Genomic DNA, 15,020 nt, shown 5'->3' on the forward strand with positions numbered 1-15,020 from the left:
AGGTGCATTTTTATAACCCATGATTTACAGTTGTATTTACAATTTTCATATTATATTGATAGGTAAACGCCCATATATTTAGTACTGGATTAGTTATTGTATATCCTTTTATTTTTATAATTATTTTAAGTGGAATTTCTCTGTCTTTTCCTGATAATTTGTATGGATTTATTTTATATCTTGAAAATATGCTTAAATTCCTTATTGTTTCAGTTAATTTTTAGTTGACAGTTATGGGGTTAATATATCATAATAACACCTAAAAAAGTGAAAATTTTGCTGCTTCTTTACCTATACTTTTCCCACCAATTTTACTTTCTTGTCTTTAATACTATGTCAAATAGCAGGGGTAATAAAGAACATTCTGATTTTATGGGAATATTATAGTTTCTATTATGTGTAATGGAAGCTCATGATTTTAGATATATGCTATTTATTATTTTAAGGAATAGTTTATATATTCTTATTTTTCCCTGGTGTTTTGACAGAAATGAGTATTATATTTTGTAAAAAGCTTTTTCTGCATCTAATGATATAATCGTAAATTTTTTATTGATTTTGTTATGAATGTAGTTAATTAAACTTATGATTTCCTAATATTAAATCAACTCTGCATTGCTGTTACAAATCCAAACTGGTCATAGTATATAATCATTAAAAAATGTTGTTTTGCTAATATTTCTTGTATGTCCTTTGCTAATATTTTATTTAAAATTTTTCCATCAATGTTCATTAGGGACATTAAGTCTATAGTTTTTTTTTTTCCTCTTTTAACCAGAATGATGAAAAAAGAAAATGGTAAATGTTTAAGGGGCTTGAGGTATAACAAGTACAATGATGAATTGGTTGGTGCACCTGTGGCTGAGTACAAAAATTCTGAAAAGAAATTTGGAATTATTAACAAAAAGTTACTGAATAGTGTATGTCCAATGATCCAAGATTACTCTGAAGGACTTATGATGCGAAATGCTATTCATATCCAAAGAAAGAAGTGATTGTATCTGAATACAGATTGAAGCATACTTTCTTTTTTCTTGAGGGTTTTTTTGTTTTTGTTTTTTTTGGGGGGGAGGGAGAACAGAAGATCTACATTTTCTTTTGCAACATTAATGGAAATATTTTGCATTACTTCACATGGGCTTTCTTAACTGGGGGATGGGGTGGGTGGGGGTGGAGTAGAAAGGAGAGAACCTGGAACTCAAAATTTTAAAAATAAATGGGGAAAAATTGTTTTACATATAACTGGGGAAATAAAAATATTAAAATATGAAAAAATACTGTATGCCTTCTAATTTAGCTATAACATTGCTAGGCCTAAAAGTCCTACATGTACAACATATTCTATGGCAATAAAAAACTGGTAACTAAAGGAACAAATGAGAAATGACTTATTAAGTTGTGGTTATGAATGTAGCAGAATATTAAATGAAATATTCTAAGAAATAAGAAAATGTCTAATTTCAAAGGAGAAAAACATATATGGACGTATTCAGAATACAGTAAAGAAATCAGAAGAACAATTTACACTATAATATCAATATTATAAAAATAAAAAATTCTGAAGACCTCTATAAACTGATAATTAAATGATAAAGAACAAATGAAAGAAAGCAATTTATACAGTAATACTACTATAAAGACAAAACTTTGAAAGTTGTAAAAACTACGATCAATACTATATCAGACAATAATATCTTGACTATCCAAGACTCCAATGGAGCATGATGAAACATACTATACTATCTGCCACCTGATTGAGATTTAAGGTACAGAATGAGACATTTGTACTTCTGTATGCAATCAAAGACAAAATTTTCTTTGCTTTGCTATACATATTTGTTATAAAGAATTTTTCTTTTTCCTAAAAGGAGAAAATAGATATCTCGAATCTAATTTCTTTTCCAGAATTCTATGTATTTTTCATTTTTTATTACTAATAATAGCTTTTTATTTTCTAAATATATGCAAAGATAGCTTTCAACACTCACCCCCTGTGTAAAACCTTTTGCTCCAAATTTTTTCCCTCTTTTTTCCTCCTCCCCCAGAAAGCAAATATTGCAAGATAGGTTAAATATGTACAATTCTTCCAAACATATTTCTACAATTATCATATTGCACATCATGCTGCACAAGAAAAATTGGATCAAAAAGGACAAAGAAAATGAAAAAGAAAAAAAAAAAGCAAGCAAACAACAACAACAAAAAATGAAAATACTATGTTATGATCTGTATTTAGTTCCTATAGTTCTCTTTCTGGATGCAGACGGCTCTCTCCATCACAAATCTATTGGGATTGGCCTGAATCACTTCAATCATATTTCAAATAAAGTAATAACAGTAGTATCAAATGAAATAAAGTTTTCTATGTTTTATTATATTATGAAACTGCAGACTGGAGCTATACAAGTGTCCAAAATCAATTTATTCACGTTTACTTCCACTTTTATATAGCAGTGGTATCACTTTGAACTATAAACTATGATGGTGCTGTCTCAAACCTTTGTGGAAATAACTTAACCAACCTAATTAGGCCTCAGTTTGCTGATACGTGTGGGGAGGGAGCAGAGTTAATCAGAATGCTTTCCTGACAGCCCAATAGATAATCACAGGAAGCATTGGGAAGATAACAGATAATGAAGTGGTCAGGTCTTAAATGAAGTGAAAATAAGTGTTTATACTTCATAACTCCTTCCATAATTCCTTTACTGAAGACATTTTGTAAAGCTTGATATAATCAGAAGGAAACTATTTGTTGGCTGGCCAAAGGGTTGTTGACTTTAGGTAGTCCTTCTAAAAAGAAGAAGGACATATATTCTAAATGAAGAGTCCAGGGAGGAGATAGCCTTAGTGAGAGCAGAGAGGAGAGACAATTATAGACTATTGGAGGACTGGCATATCAGAAATCAAACTTTGGATCAGGGCAGGGAGAAACTACATAGTCCAGCTGAATGACCTGCCTGGGAGAGATAATAAGAGCAGAATGGATACCATGAGTTATCTTGGATGCTAACGTTCCCCAAGTCTGTGCTTCTCTCCTAGTGTCATCTCTGTATGTGCCCTCTTTTTCCACTGATGCCATGTATAATCATGAAAGGTCTTCAGATTTCTGAAGGGAATGTTTTGTCATAATTGTTTTTACAATCCCATCTCAGCAAAATGTCTATTAAAGTTAAGCGTGCTGGTGGAGGATTTTAAGCTATGGTTCTAGGAGTGATGAAACAGTGCCTTGAGCTTGATTTGAGAGGTGTCTCCGTAAATAACAAAGGTGCTGGATTATATTTCTTTCAGCTCCAAATTTAGGATCCTATTATCTGAAAAACTTAGAAATTAACTTATTTGTGACTACTAAATTCTTTTCTTTATCCTATTAAGCTTTTGTAAACATAATTAATAGGGAAGAGGATGATAAAAATTACCTCTCCTACACACAAAAAAGCCAGTTTCCAAGCATCAATAATGGAAAGGGATAAGCATCATCATCAGAGGGAATACAGATAGCATGGAAAAATGAAGCTGGAAAGGACAGAAGGCAGTCAGTGAAAGTAATCTTTCTCAGACATCAAAGATATTCCTCACATCTGGAGAAAATAATTTCCATATCAAGTCAACATCTTCTCTAAGAGAGAAGTGACATGGAAAGATAAAAGGACATTCTTTTTAGGTAACTTTCCTAAGACATAAATGCTTTCATCAAACATTCTGGATCCTCTGCCCTGAAGTAAGGGAAGAGGTGAAAGGGAAGGGAAGCACATGACAAGCTCCATGTCAAGCACTTTTCACAACTACCTCATTTGATTCTCTTCAAGGTAGCTGCTGTTATGAACTCTGTTTTACAGTTGAGGAAAGTGGGGCAAATAAAGATTAAGTAACCTAACCAGAGCCACAGAATAACAAGTGTATAAGATAATTAATAATAATATTATCTTCTTCCACTACCGAGCTCCTTCACATTTTCCACCAAATTTCAATAGGCTGTAAATAACAAGAGTTCTGCCGTTCTGAATCTCTTCATCCGAGTTAAGAGTCAATTATTTCAATCTGCTCACAACAAACCATTTTCATTTTATATATGAAGTTTGAGGAACATAAAAGTCAAATAATTTTAATTTAAAATTCTATTTCTTAAATTATTATAATGAATGAAAATGCATCTATTTGTTAGAAATGTTAAGAAACCTACTTTATCAGCTGCTATCTCAGGAAGGGACTCCTTAATGCCAAGCTCACGTCGCCTTTCAGCCCTAACTTCTGCATAACTGAAAAGGGAGACAAACATATAAGAACACATAATACTGTCACTCTAAATACTTAAAACATTTGCTTTTGATCTTTGCTTAGTCACTTGTGAATTACTTCTACAGTCTTTTCTTTGTGAAACATACAACATCAAAACTACACCTACTGTTTTTATTCCCTTTTCAAATACTTCTCTTAGATAACCCCAAATTTATACATATTGCTGAAAACTATTACTAATTAATTAATAAGTAAACGAAGAGAAAGTTAATACCGAAAATCCCCAGTTTTACTTCTAAAAGTAAATCTAGTTGAATTCTGTATATACATTAATGTTATACTTTCTGCCATAAGTTACAAAATGTTATGATTATACTTTTAAGATAATTTCCATTACTTCTCTTGCTAATATTGATTTTTTTATGGTGATTTAAAAACCATAAATACATTTTTTCCTTTTAGTTAACAATGTTACTAAATTTATTATTAACTATTATCTAAGACTCTCTAAAGGAACTATTTATTACCTTACTACTGTGTGCGTACAAACAATAAACTCTGGCCTTGAATTCCACTGATGATAAGTGATATAGTAATGAGTTTGAAGCCAAATCCACTGTTGCCCTTTTGTCAGGAACCTATAATAACAGGACTTGCCTTTCCCATACTGCATTACTAGAGGAGAAAAAAAAATTTTATTCTTGATTTATGTCTTTAATTATTAGGAATGATTTTCATACAAAAGCTTATACTTTCTCAAAGAATCTAGGAAGATTTGACTTCCACAAACTCCACCATCTACAGTGATTCAGTCAAAAACAAACACTCTAGAAGTAATTTCATGATTCAAGCAATTAATATACTTTCCAAAACAGTTAATCTGTTATTATTTAACTCAAAATTATATAACAACACACACATACACACACACCCCATGCATATGTATATAAAGACATAGTCAAGAGAGGTCTAGTCTTGTCTATTGTTTTGTTTTATTTGTAATAAATAATTGATTTCAAATCAATCAAGCATACACATTGTGGACTTCTGCTAATCAGACTAAACTGCACTCAAACAAAATTTTCTTTCAGTTTTGGCATAGTTATTTAACCTGCTTTATTTAGAGGGCTCTACTCAATCAGTACAGGAAAACAAAGACTTAAATTGATATTTAGCTTTAATTTAATTTAAATTTAATTTAGCTTTAAAGTAGGTTATTTTTAAAGATAAAACAATATTGATATATGTTTTTTTAAATCAGAAGCAAAAAATATATATATTTTGGTGGATTCTCTCAATACATAGTTTATATCTTTGCAAACTTCAATTTCATGAAATAGTATTTTACTCAGTAAATAAATAGCAATCAGCCTAAGAAACCATTTCAGTTTCCAAAAGAATGTTCCTATATAATGTTTGTGATATGCTATTTAACATTACAGTAACAGAAAATTAACACTATTATTTATGGCCCTTATCTACCAACCTCAATGCAAATATAAATATGCAGTGAAATTCCCCATTTCTTTTTATTCATATGCTAAAAACTATCATATCCTAATAACTTTCTCTTATCCATTATTATGAAGATTTCAATAGTTGAGAAAACAGTTATGAATACAGTAAAATGATAACATTTACTTACAATGTTCATGGCATTTTGCCAAATTTTCTAAGTCATCCACATGATAATAATCATACCCTGATGTCCCCAGAACTTCAAATGGTAAATATCCTATTATGGGAGGAGCCCTAGATTAAACATTAAAAAAATAATAATAAAAAGGCAGTTACCTTATTGTGATAAACTCACACAACTAGTAAAATCTTTTAGTAGATAAATTTTGGAAAATGCATAAAAATTCCAAAGCCAATTCTGATTAGCTTGGAAAAATATAATGTCTGTTTCCCTAAATTTTTTCTTAGGTCCTACCTGTGATCTAGGAAGAGAAATTTCCATTCTAAACTATGTCTGGATGTGAACTCTTCATTGGGCTCTTCAACAGTGCACATTTCCTATAAATAAGCAAAAAAAAAAAAAAAAAAGTCATAAAATGTATAATTTAGAAATATTTTTCTGAATAATTCAGAATGATTTTAATTGTGTATATTGTTATAAAAACCCTAGCTGGCAATGATTGATAAATGAACATTTCAAAAAGTTTTAGGGCAAGGTAAGCCTGGCAGACAGAGAGGGCTACAGCATGTTTCCAATGCTTAATGGGATATGAGATATGGAGTAAAAGACCTCATCAGAGGCATATATTGCAAACAAGAGACAGCAAATGGAATGGTCCAGTGTTATCTCTTAGAGATTAAAGGAACCAGATGAAAATGAGCATTTGGTGGAACTTCCATGGAGGACTTACATTATGATGTAGAAAAGTACATGTGAGAGGTCAGTTCAATTTTGTAGCATTTGGAGAAGCAGCACAGAATAAGCTATGAGATCTAAGTAAGAAAGGCTATTAAATATCTGTACTATTAAGCACTAAAGTCCTTTATCCATTTACAGGATTTCAGGTTAGGAAATAGAATAAGGACAAACCCCAGAAGCCCATGGTCATTACTGCCCCCAGGCCATGGGAAAAGAGAATGCATGGAGGGGTCTTCTGGCAACCCAACTGCTACCAAAGTGCTTTTGGGGAATGATGACAAAGTTATAGTTGTGATTCTGACAGATACTGATCAACCTCTATCACAACATTTTGAGGGACAGAGAAAAGTCAAGGGCTAGATTTGAAAGGCTGAGATACCCATTATAAGAATGAGCAATAGGAAAAGAAAAGAGAATGTCCTTTTACTGGTAGATCAAGCTACTTGTTTCTGAAGGAAACGCTTGGATTCACTGACTGTTCAACGAATCTTTAACAAATTTCAGTTGGAATAATCAACTGTTGATCATCCATATTAGGATATTTTATTGTGAATGTCTCAAAGAAGATCATGTAAGTTTATGTTTGAAAGGATCTTAACAGTCACCTAAAGTACCCTTTCACTTTTTACGTGAGAAAACTGAGGTCTGAAAAGTTTTGATCTGACATCTCCAATTCACCCAGGCACTATATTCATAATTCTTAAATCTTAAATTTCTTCTAGCATATGTTTAATTCATCTTCTTCTTATCTTTGGTTTATTTTCTATAAATGCAAGTTCAATTTATTAATAAAATAAGAATAATTCACTAATAAAATTAGAGTAAATTTATAGCAAATAAGGTAATGATGACATTTTAAAATACAATTAATAATTTTAAAATCAACTATTTAAGATTATTATCTAGACTCTGACTTTTCCTCACCATGGTTAAGAAGAACTAACTATGCTGTTATAAAAGTATGATAGTATTCAAAAAATGTAGAAACCAATAAACAAATAACAATATGCACTTAAAGTGTACATACTGCTCACTGCAATAAATCTAAAGCAATCCTTTTGGTACAGTAAAAGGAGAACTAAAGATGGAATCTCCCCAGTACCCCATATATAGCTTTGGATCCAAGGGCTCATTACTTAAGTGCTGAGCCTGAGCCTCCTCAGTTGTGAAATGGGATAGTTTTTGTATTAACTACTTTACGAGACTATTGTAAGGATAAAATTTTATGAGCATTAAAACACCACATAAATACAAATTATCATAACTATAAAAATTATGGAATTGATTGATAACAAGATTTAAACTAACTTTTTGCAAAATGATATAATTGTTTGTACATACTCAACAACAGTTCATAAGTTCCAGACTTCAATGTATTTAAGTTTTTATTATTCTAGAAATAGGAAAGAATGCAGATAGTTCAAATGACAGGCTGAAATAATATCCTATGTGGGAAGCAAAATTCTAAACATACCTTAATGAACTGAGGTGTAGCTAACCTAACAGTAGCTACAAAACAAATTCTGTCTTCATAGGAAGGCCTATGGGATCGCTGTATGGTTCCTTCAAAACCATTGTGTGATGAACTGGATACTGAATGAATGACAAAGAAAAAAATATCAGCAGTTATTTCATCTATTTTAAACTTCTATTCTCTTGGTCAATGCCATTCAATTAAACATTAAACATTAGCTAATTGCTGTGAGAGGAGTGGAAGGTGCTAAAGGAGATAAGAAGTTTCTATGTCCTGGCTCCTCTCCTTACAGAGCTTGCAGCTTATTACAGGAATAATAATATACCAATAACTGTGAACCATAACTACCTTCAACATGACATAAAATATCTCACTAGCAGAGAGATCAGATCAGGAAAAGGTCATTACCAAACAGAACAAGGGAAGGGTTTATGGAGGAGAGGGCAATGTGAATTGAATTTTAAAGAAAGGATGTCATCAAGGAAAGAGACAAACATTCCAGGCTGAGTGGAGCCTAAGCAAAGCAACAGAGATGGAAGAATATGGAGTAAGGCATACTAGTCCAATTTACCTAGAACACTGGTCAGAGGGGTATACTATAAGGTAAAGATAGAAAAGTAGAGTGACACTTCCTTGTGGAGTGTCTTGAATGGTTGGCAAAAGAAGCTAAACTTTATTTTGTAAGCAAAAGGGAGATACTGAGAATTTCTGAGCAAGAATGCTATATATAACTATATAAGAAAGATAGGAAGTTATATGAAGAATAGGTTGAAACAGAGAGCATACTGGTGGGGGAGAAAATCTATGAGGAGACAATTTCAATACTGAGACAAATAATAATGATGTAGACCTATGTCCTAGGATGGTCTGAAACAAAAGTCTCAAAAACTGGAGTCTAATGTCCTTGTAAGAAACAATAAATTCATGAAGACAAAGAGGGTGAGGAGGAAAATTAAGTAATTTGATTGATTATGGTATTACTGGTACACTGGAATGGATATATGCTATAAGCAGAAGGAGACGCAAGTCAGTGAAGGGAAAAGATTAGGGAAGCTTTTGAAAGTAGGTGAAGCATAAGAATCTATGAAATTGGCAAGCAAAGATGCTGGAGTCAGAGAGAAGCAGCAGAGTGGCTAAGAAGAGAAGCCAGGAGAAAAGGCTATGTCTGAATCCATGGCAGAGGACATGTAGAAGAAAGGTACAGTCAACAACATGAAATGCTGCAGAAAGGAAGGGTGGTGAGAAAGAAGGTTGAGTAGAACACATGGGGTGAGGTCAGTTTGGAAGCTGGAACGTAAAAGAATGAGGATCATTGGATCATAGAAGTACAGCTCACAGGGACCTTACTTAGAAATCCTCTCATATTCAAGATGAGAAGTTGAGGTTCAGCAAGGTTAAAATACTTTGTACATGTTCACAAAGTAGAGTTGGTAGTGGAGAGGACAAAGACTGGATTTTTAGTTGGATAGCATATAAAGTAAAGGTTAAAGGGAGGGTTTGGAGAGTTTAGAGAAACCTGGACATTAGGACAATAGAAAAGCACCAGCAGAAATGGAAAGATGAAGACATCCAAAATGAAGGGAACAATTTCTGGAACAAGAAAGTCACGGAAGGGGTAAAGAAAGTAGGATTAAGGTCTCACAATCACAGGAAGCCTTAATGAGGAAGAGGTGTACCTTTCCCATCTATGATCAGAAGGAAATGAGGACTGGAAGAAGATGCTAAGATTTTTAAGAAACTGAAAAAAAGACCTGTTAGGTATCCTCCGTGTCTCATGGAAGTAGTCTATGTCATGTCTACATATGGAGTTGGGAGTATAGCAAGAAGAGAAAAGATTGAAAACAGTCAATGTGGGAAATGAGAATGGCAAATAGAGTGGAAGGTTTGATGAACAGGCTGAGGTTAGCCAGTATAAATTAAATTTTAAGTCTTAATTTCAAATTAAACATTTCCACATAAGAATCATTCTCTGGGAACTTACCATTGTTCAAAGATTTGAAATTTCCTATAAACTTCACAAATTCATATGTAGGTGGTTCTTTTGGATCTATTGTTCCTCGGAGCATGTGGCAACAGAATTCAAGCTGATTTTTTGCTGAGAAGCAAAAAAGGTATTACTAATTAAAAAATATTTTTAACCTCTCATTTGGCTCTCCACGTAATCTTTCCTTCATTTTAATGCCAAATTCCTTGTACCTACCCTTCCTCTTGCTTGTCACCTTTTTAAAAATAGTATTTTATTTTTTCTAGTTATATATAAAGACAACATTCATTTTAATATTTAACATTCATTTTTACAAAATGTTGTGAGTTCTAATTTTTTCTTCTCCTCCCCTCATTTCCACTCTTCCTAAAATGGTGGTCAATTTGATTTAAGTTATTTTTGTGCAATCATGTAAAACCTATTTCTATATTAGTCACAATTGTGAAATAATAGACCAAAAAAACAAAAAACAAAACAAAAAGCAAACCACAGGGGAAAAAAGTGAAAACAGGATGCTTCACTCTACGTTCAGAGTCCACCATTTCTTTTCTCTTTGTTATCCACAAAATGTGGATAACATTTTCTATCATGACTCCTTTACAACTGTGTTGGATGACTCTATTGCTAAGAAGAGCTAAGCATTTATAACATTCATACAACGTTACTGACACTATGTATATGTTCTCCTGGTTGTGCTAATTCCACTGTTATCAGTTCACAGAAGTCTTTCCTGGATTTTCTGAAATTGGTCTCCTTATCATTTCTTACTGCACAAGAGTATTCAATTATATTCATATACCACAGCTTGTTCAGTCACTCTCCAATTAACGGACATCTCTCAATTTCCAATTATTTACTATCACAAAAATAACTGCTATAAATATTTTTATGCACATAGGTCTTTTCCCCTTTTTATGTATTCTTTGGGAAACAAATCTGGTAGTCAGCTTCACTTCTTACCCTCTTATTCCTCACTTAATCCTATATGATTTCCACACTCACCACTCTAGCAAACTGCTCTTAAATGTTAACAGTGACTTCCTTCTTGTCACTTCATATTGTAAATTAGGAAGCAGACAATGTTTCAGTAATATCTAAGAAATTTCAAATTATCTGTGATAAAGGTAAAAAAAATATAGACATGTCACGTATACAAATATTATATTTATCTGATTTATTAAATAAAAAAAAACCTTTAGTACCCATTATGAACCCACTACTTACATTTTAGATACTCTGGTGTTAATGAATCACTTTCCAGAAGATGAGTTGACAACATTTTATAAACTTCTGAATGTTCTCCTTCTGGGATAAAGTTAAATATGCTTTGATCCACAAGATCAGACTAAAAAAAAGGGGGGGGGGGTTTAAGACAATTATAATGCATTCAATTACACATATATATTAAAAATTACATAATTAAGTTACAAGTAAAAGCATATAATTCAGTTTTAACTGACTGACTTTCCATCCATTGCGACTGCCTGAGACAACAATAATAAGCACTTAATACTTATTGAGTAATTGAAGAGTCAAGCTTTCCCACCATTCTTTCAAAAATCTGAAATCCACTTCAGACAAACAACCAACAAATCAGACCAACAATCAAGTACTGTATTAAAATTTAGAAGTAATGAAGAAATTTAAAAATAAAATAAATATCCTAGAAGAAAGGACTAGAAGGAGAATAAATGACAGGGGAAAAAAAGCTATAAACCTCATCTGTGAAACAGACCATTTTAAAATTATAGTACACTAAATAAAAACTGATGATTCCATTAGATATCAAGAAATAAGAATAACACCAAAAACTGAAAAATGAGGAAGAAAATTAAAGCTCCCTCAAAATTTCATTAAAAAAAAGCCTAAACACTATTTCTTAAAAAAAAATCATGAATTAAAAACTGCCTATCTAGATCTATTATAATCAAAAGGAAAAAAGATAGAGTCTACCTATCATCTTTTGAAAGAAATCACAAAAGGAAAAGTCCCAGGAATCTAACAGCCAAAATCCAGAGATCCCAAATCAAAGGAAAAAAATACTACAAATATCCAGAAACAAATAGTTTAAATGTTAGGAACCAGAGCTAGGATTATTCCAAACCTTACAGTTTCTACTATAAATAAGAGTAGATCTTGGAATACGATATTTCAAAAGTCAAGAGAGGGTTACAGAAACAAATATAAAGCTGAAAATAACAATAATGGAGAGTGGGCAATAGAAGAGAAAAAATCTTTAAAGGATAAAGAATTTTTAAACATTTCTCTGATGGAAAGACCAGAGGTGAATAGAATTTCTGAAATGCAAACAAAAGAATTCAGAAAAACTTAGAAAGGACAACTTATGAGACTAAGGACTATCCAAAAGTGCAGTGTTAACATTTTAATAGAAGGAGAAAAAACATCTCCTTTCAGAAACTTATAGCTTTCAAAGGTTACTGAGCGTATAAAATTAGGGAGCATTCCAGTTTTGTTCTGAAGGTTTTACAGAGGGAAAGAGAAAGGAGAATAAAAAGAATACATTTATTAGTGGGTGGAAGAAAGGAGTAGTGCTCACTACTCCTGAGTTATATAAGAAGACAGAATAAAGAGGGGAGGAAGATTTATATTCTTATTTGAAATAAACAAAATTGAAAACACACACAAACACATCAAGACACAGACACACACATAAACACATAGACACTGTGTGTGTCTGCCTGTCTGTCTCTCTCTCTTAGCTTCCTTCAAGTTATAGCTAAAATTTCACCTTCCAAAGGAACCTTTTTCAATACCCTTTAATACTAGTGTCTTCCCTCATTGATTATGTTTAATTTATCCTGTATATAATGTATTTCTATAAATAAGCTCCTTTAATGGGAGCTCCTTGAGAATAAGAATTGACATTTTTGTTTCCCCACAGCTCCTCTATTTTTTTTTTTTTTTTTTTTTTTGGCCATTTCTATAAGTCCAGAACTTAGCTTAGTGTAGATCTAGAACACAATAAGTGTTTAATGTTGCTGACTGACTGAATGACAGTTTGGTATAGAAATACTTAAAGCTCAGTACGGAATAAAGTGAAGAAGTTGGGAGTGGGGATAAAACTAGGCAAGGAATAGTCACAAGTAAAACAAATTTCCTATCCTGAAGGGAAGATTAAAAAGGGGGAAAAAGAAAAGAAAAAAAAAAAAAAAAAAAGGAACTGGTACTGAATCATCAACAACCAAATGGGAAAGGCTGAACAAACTATGATATCAAATATAAAGGAATATTGTTCTCTTATAAGAAATAATAAAAGGGATGATTTCAGAGAATCTTGAGAAGTAGGAACTATTACAAAGTCACGTGAGTAGAATCAAAAAGAAAAAGACAATTTATAAAAAGATAACATTGCAAAGAATATCTTAATTGTTCTGATAAATGAATACATGAATGTTTCCAGAGTACATAGGATCACACAAATACATATGTATAATACACGCATTGCTTAATTATATTTGTTACAAGATCTTTTTTTTTTTTAAATGAAGGTGGAGGGAAGATAGGGCTATGGAGGAGGGGAGGTTGTCAATATTAATGCCAAAAAAAGAGATACAAATTTCATGTACAATTTTTTTTGTCCTATGACAAAATTGTTTTATTCCATAATGTTTTTTTACAAAAAGCTAATTTTTTAAAGGATAGAAAGAAATTTGTAGCATTTATTATATACTTGTAACAGAGTCATGACTTAATATAGTATCTTTTATGAAAATATTCTTTTTTGATACCTAAATTTTTTAAAAAATAATTTTTTAAAAGATTATTTCTGTCAACATTGATAATAGGATTCTACTAATAATCTAGGTAACTCTGTGAGGATCCTTTTTATTAGAATGTAACTCATAAGAATTTTAATTTTCTTCCCCAAATCTAGAAATGTATTTCTAAATTGCTTTTTATTTGGAGTCATTTTGGATCTTCAAAAGCAATTTTTAAAAATCTGCTGATTTTAGATGTAAATCCATAATTTTGTTTATGGGCAAATATATCTATATGTACAAGAATATAAGAATAATTTAGCTACTATATAACATCTATCTAAATCCAAAGTGATTAAAATAATACTAAATGCCTTCGACAAAAAGCTATCAAAACAGACGTAAATACATCTAGAATAATCTTTGAGTGAAATTTTAAGTGGAAACCCCAATTAACAATGTCTTCAGGTGGTATATTTATAAGCCTATAATAATCCATGAGATGTAGAATTTACATACACTATCAATCCCACTTCAAATCTTACACAAAAAAGAAAAAATAAATCTTGAAATGAAAATCTTTAATAATGAAATTGTTATTACTGCCACTTTGAAAAGTATGGGAAAGACTATTTTGTTAAGCTCAATCTGACATGCTTCTCTATCTTGGGTTACCTCCCATCTACTCTGCGTATATTTTGTAGGTTTTTAGTTACATATATGTTTTCTTCATTATAACAGAAGTTCCTTGGAAATATGGCCTGATTTTGCCTTTCTTTGTAGCTCAGTGCTTAACCCAGTCCTTGGTGCTTTGTAAGCACTTAATAAATGCTTATTTAATTGATTGATATTTTAAATTATGTTAAAGCTGAGTTAATAAGCTAAATCTGTGGCCAAGGGCTCTATATTCATCACGTATCAAAACCTTTGAAGAAAAAAAAAATCAACTGCCACTAGGACTGTCTTCAGGGAAGATGACTTCTGTTTTGAGCATCACCTCCCCTGCCCTGGCAGTTGGCAGCTACCCCACATCTTAATTAATTAATTAATAATGAGCCTATATCCTATTTCCAGAGGGACTTGTTTTTAGCCAGATGTTAAGAATGAGAAACATTATCCCAAACAAATCACTGTTCAAACGCTGCTTTAAAGATATCTTTCCCTCCATTTACTATAAAATAAAGTTTGGTCTCCTTAACATTGTTTCAAAGTTTTCTTCACTGCTCCTAA

General features: G+C 31.8%; 1 protein-coding gene across 5 annotated transcripts in view; it reads right to left on the bottom strand.

The window, feature by feature from the left end:
- CLOCK (clock circadian regulator) overlaps nucleotides 1-15,020 on the bottom strand; it is a 111,451-nt gene that overhangs the window by 23,424 nt on the left and 73,007 nt on the right. For all 5 annotated transcript variants that reach the window (XM_031944016.1, XM_031944013.1, XM_031944015.1 and 2 more), the window contains 7 exons: nucleotides 11,296-11,416; nucleotides 10,069-10,182; nucleotides 8,088-8,206; nucleotides 6,170-6,252; nucleotides 5,882-5,988; nucleotides 4,764-4,911; nucleotides 4,181-4,256 (listed from right to left, as the gene is read on the bottom strand). In XM_031944016.1, coding sequence (XP_031799876.1) covers nucleotides 4,181-4,256; nucleotides 4,764-4,911; nucleotides 5,882-5,988; nucleotides 6,170-6,252; nucleotides 8,088-8,206; nucleotides 10,069-10,182; nucleotides 11,296-11,416 — 768 coding nt within the window. The remainder of the gene's footprint in view (nucleotides 1-4,180; nucleotides 4,257-4,763; nucleotides 4,912-5,881; nucleotides 5,989-6,169; nucleotides 6,253-8,087; nucleotides 8,207-10,068; nucleotides 10,183-11,295; nucleotides 11,417-15,020) is intronic.

This window comes from Sarcophilus harrisii, chromosome 6, assembly GCF_902635505.1.
Source record: "Sarcophilus harrisii chromosome 6, mSarHar1.11, whole genome shotgun sequence".
Lineage (NCBI taxonomy): Eukaryota > Metazoa > Chordata > Mammalia > Dasyuromorphia > Dasyuridae > Sarcophilus > Sarcophilus harrisii.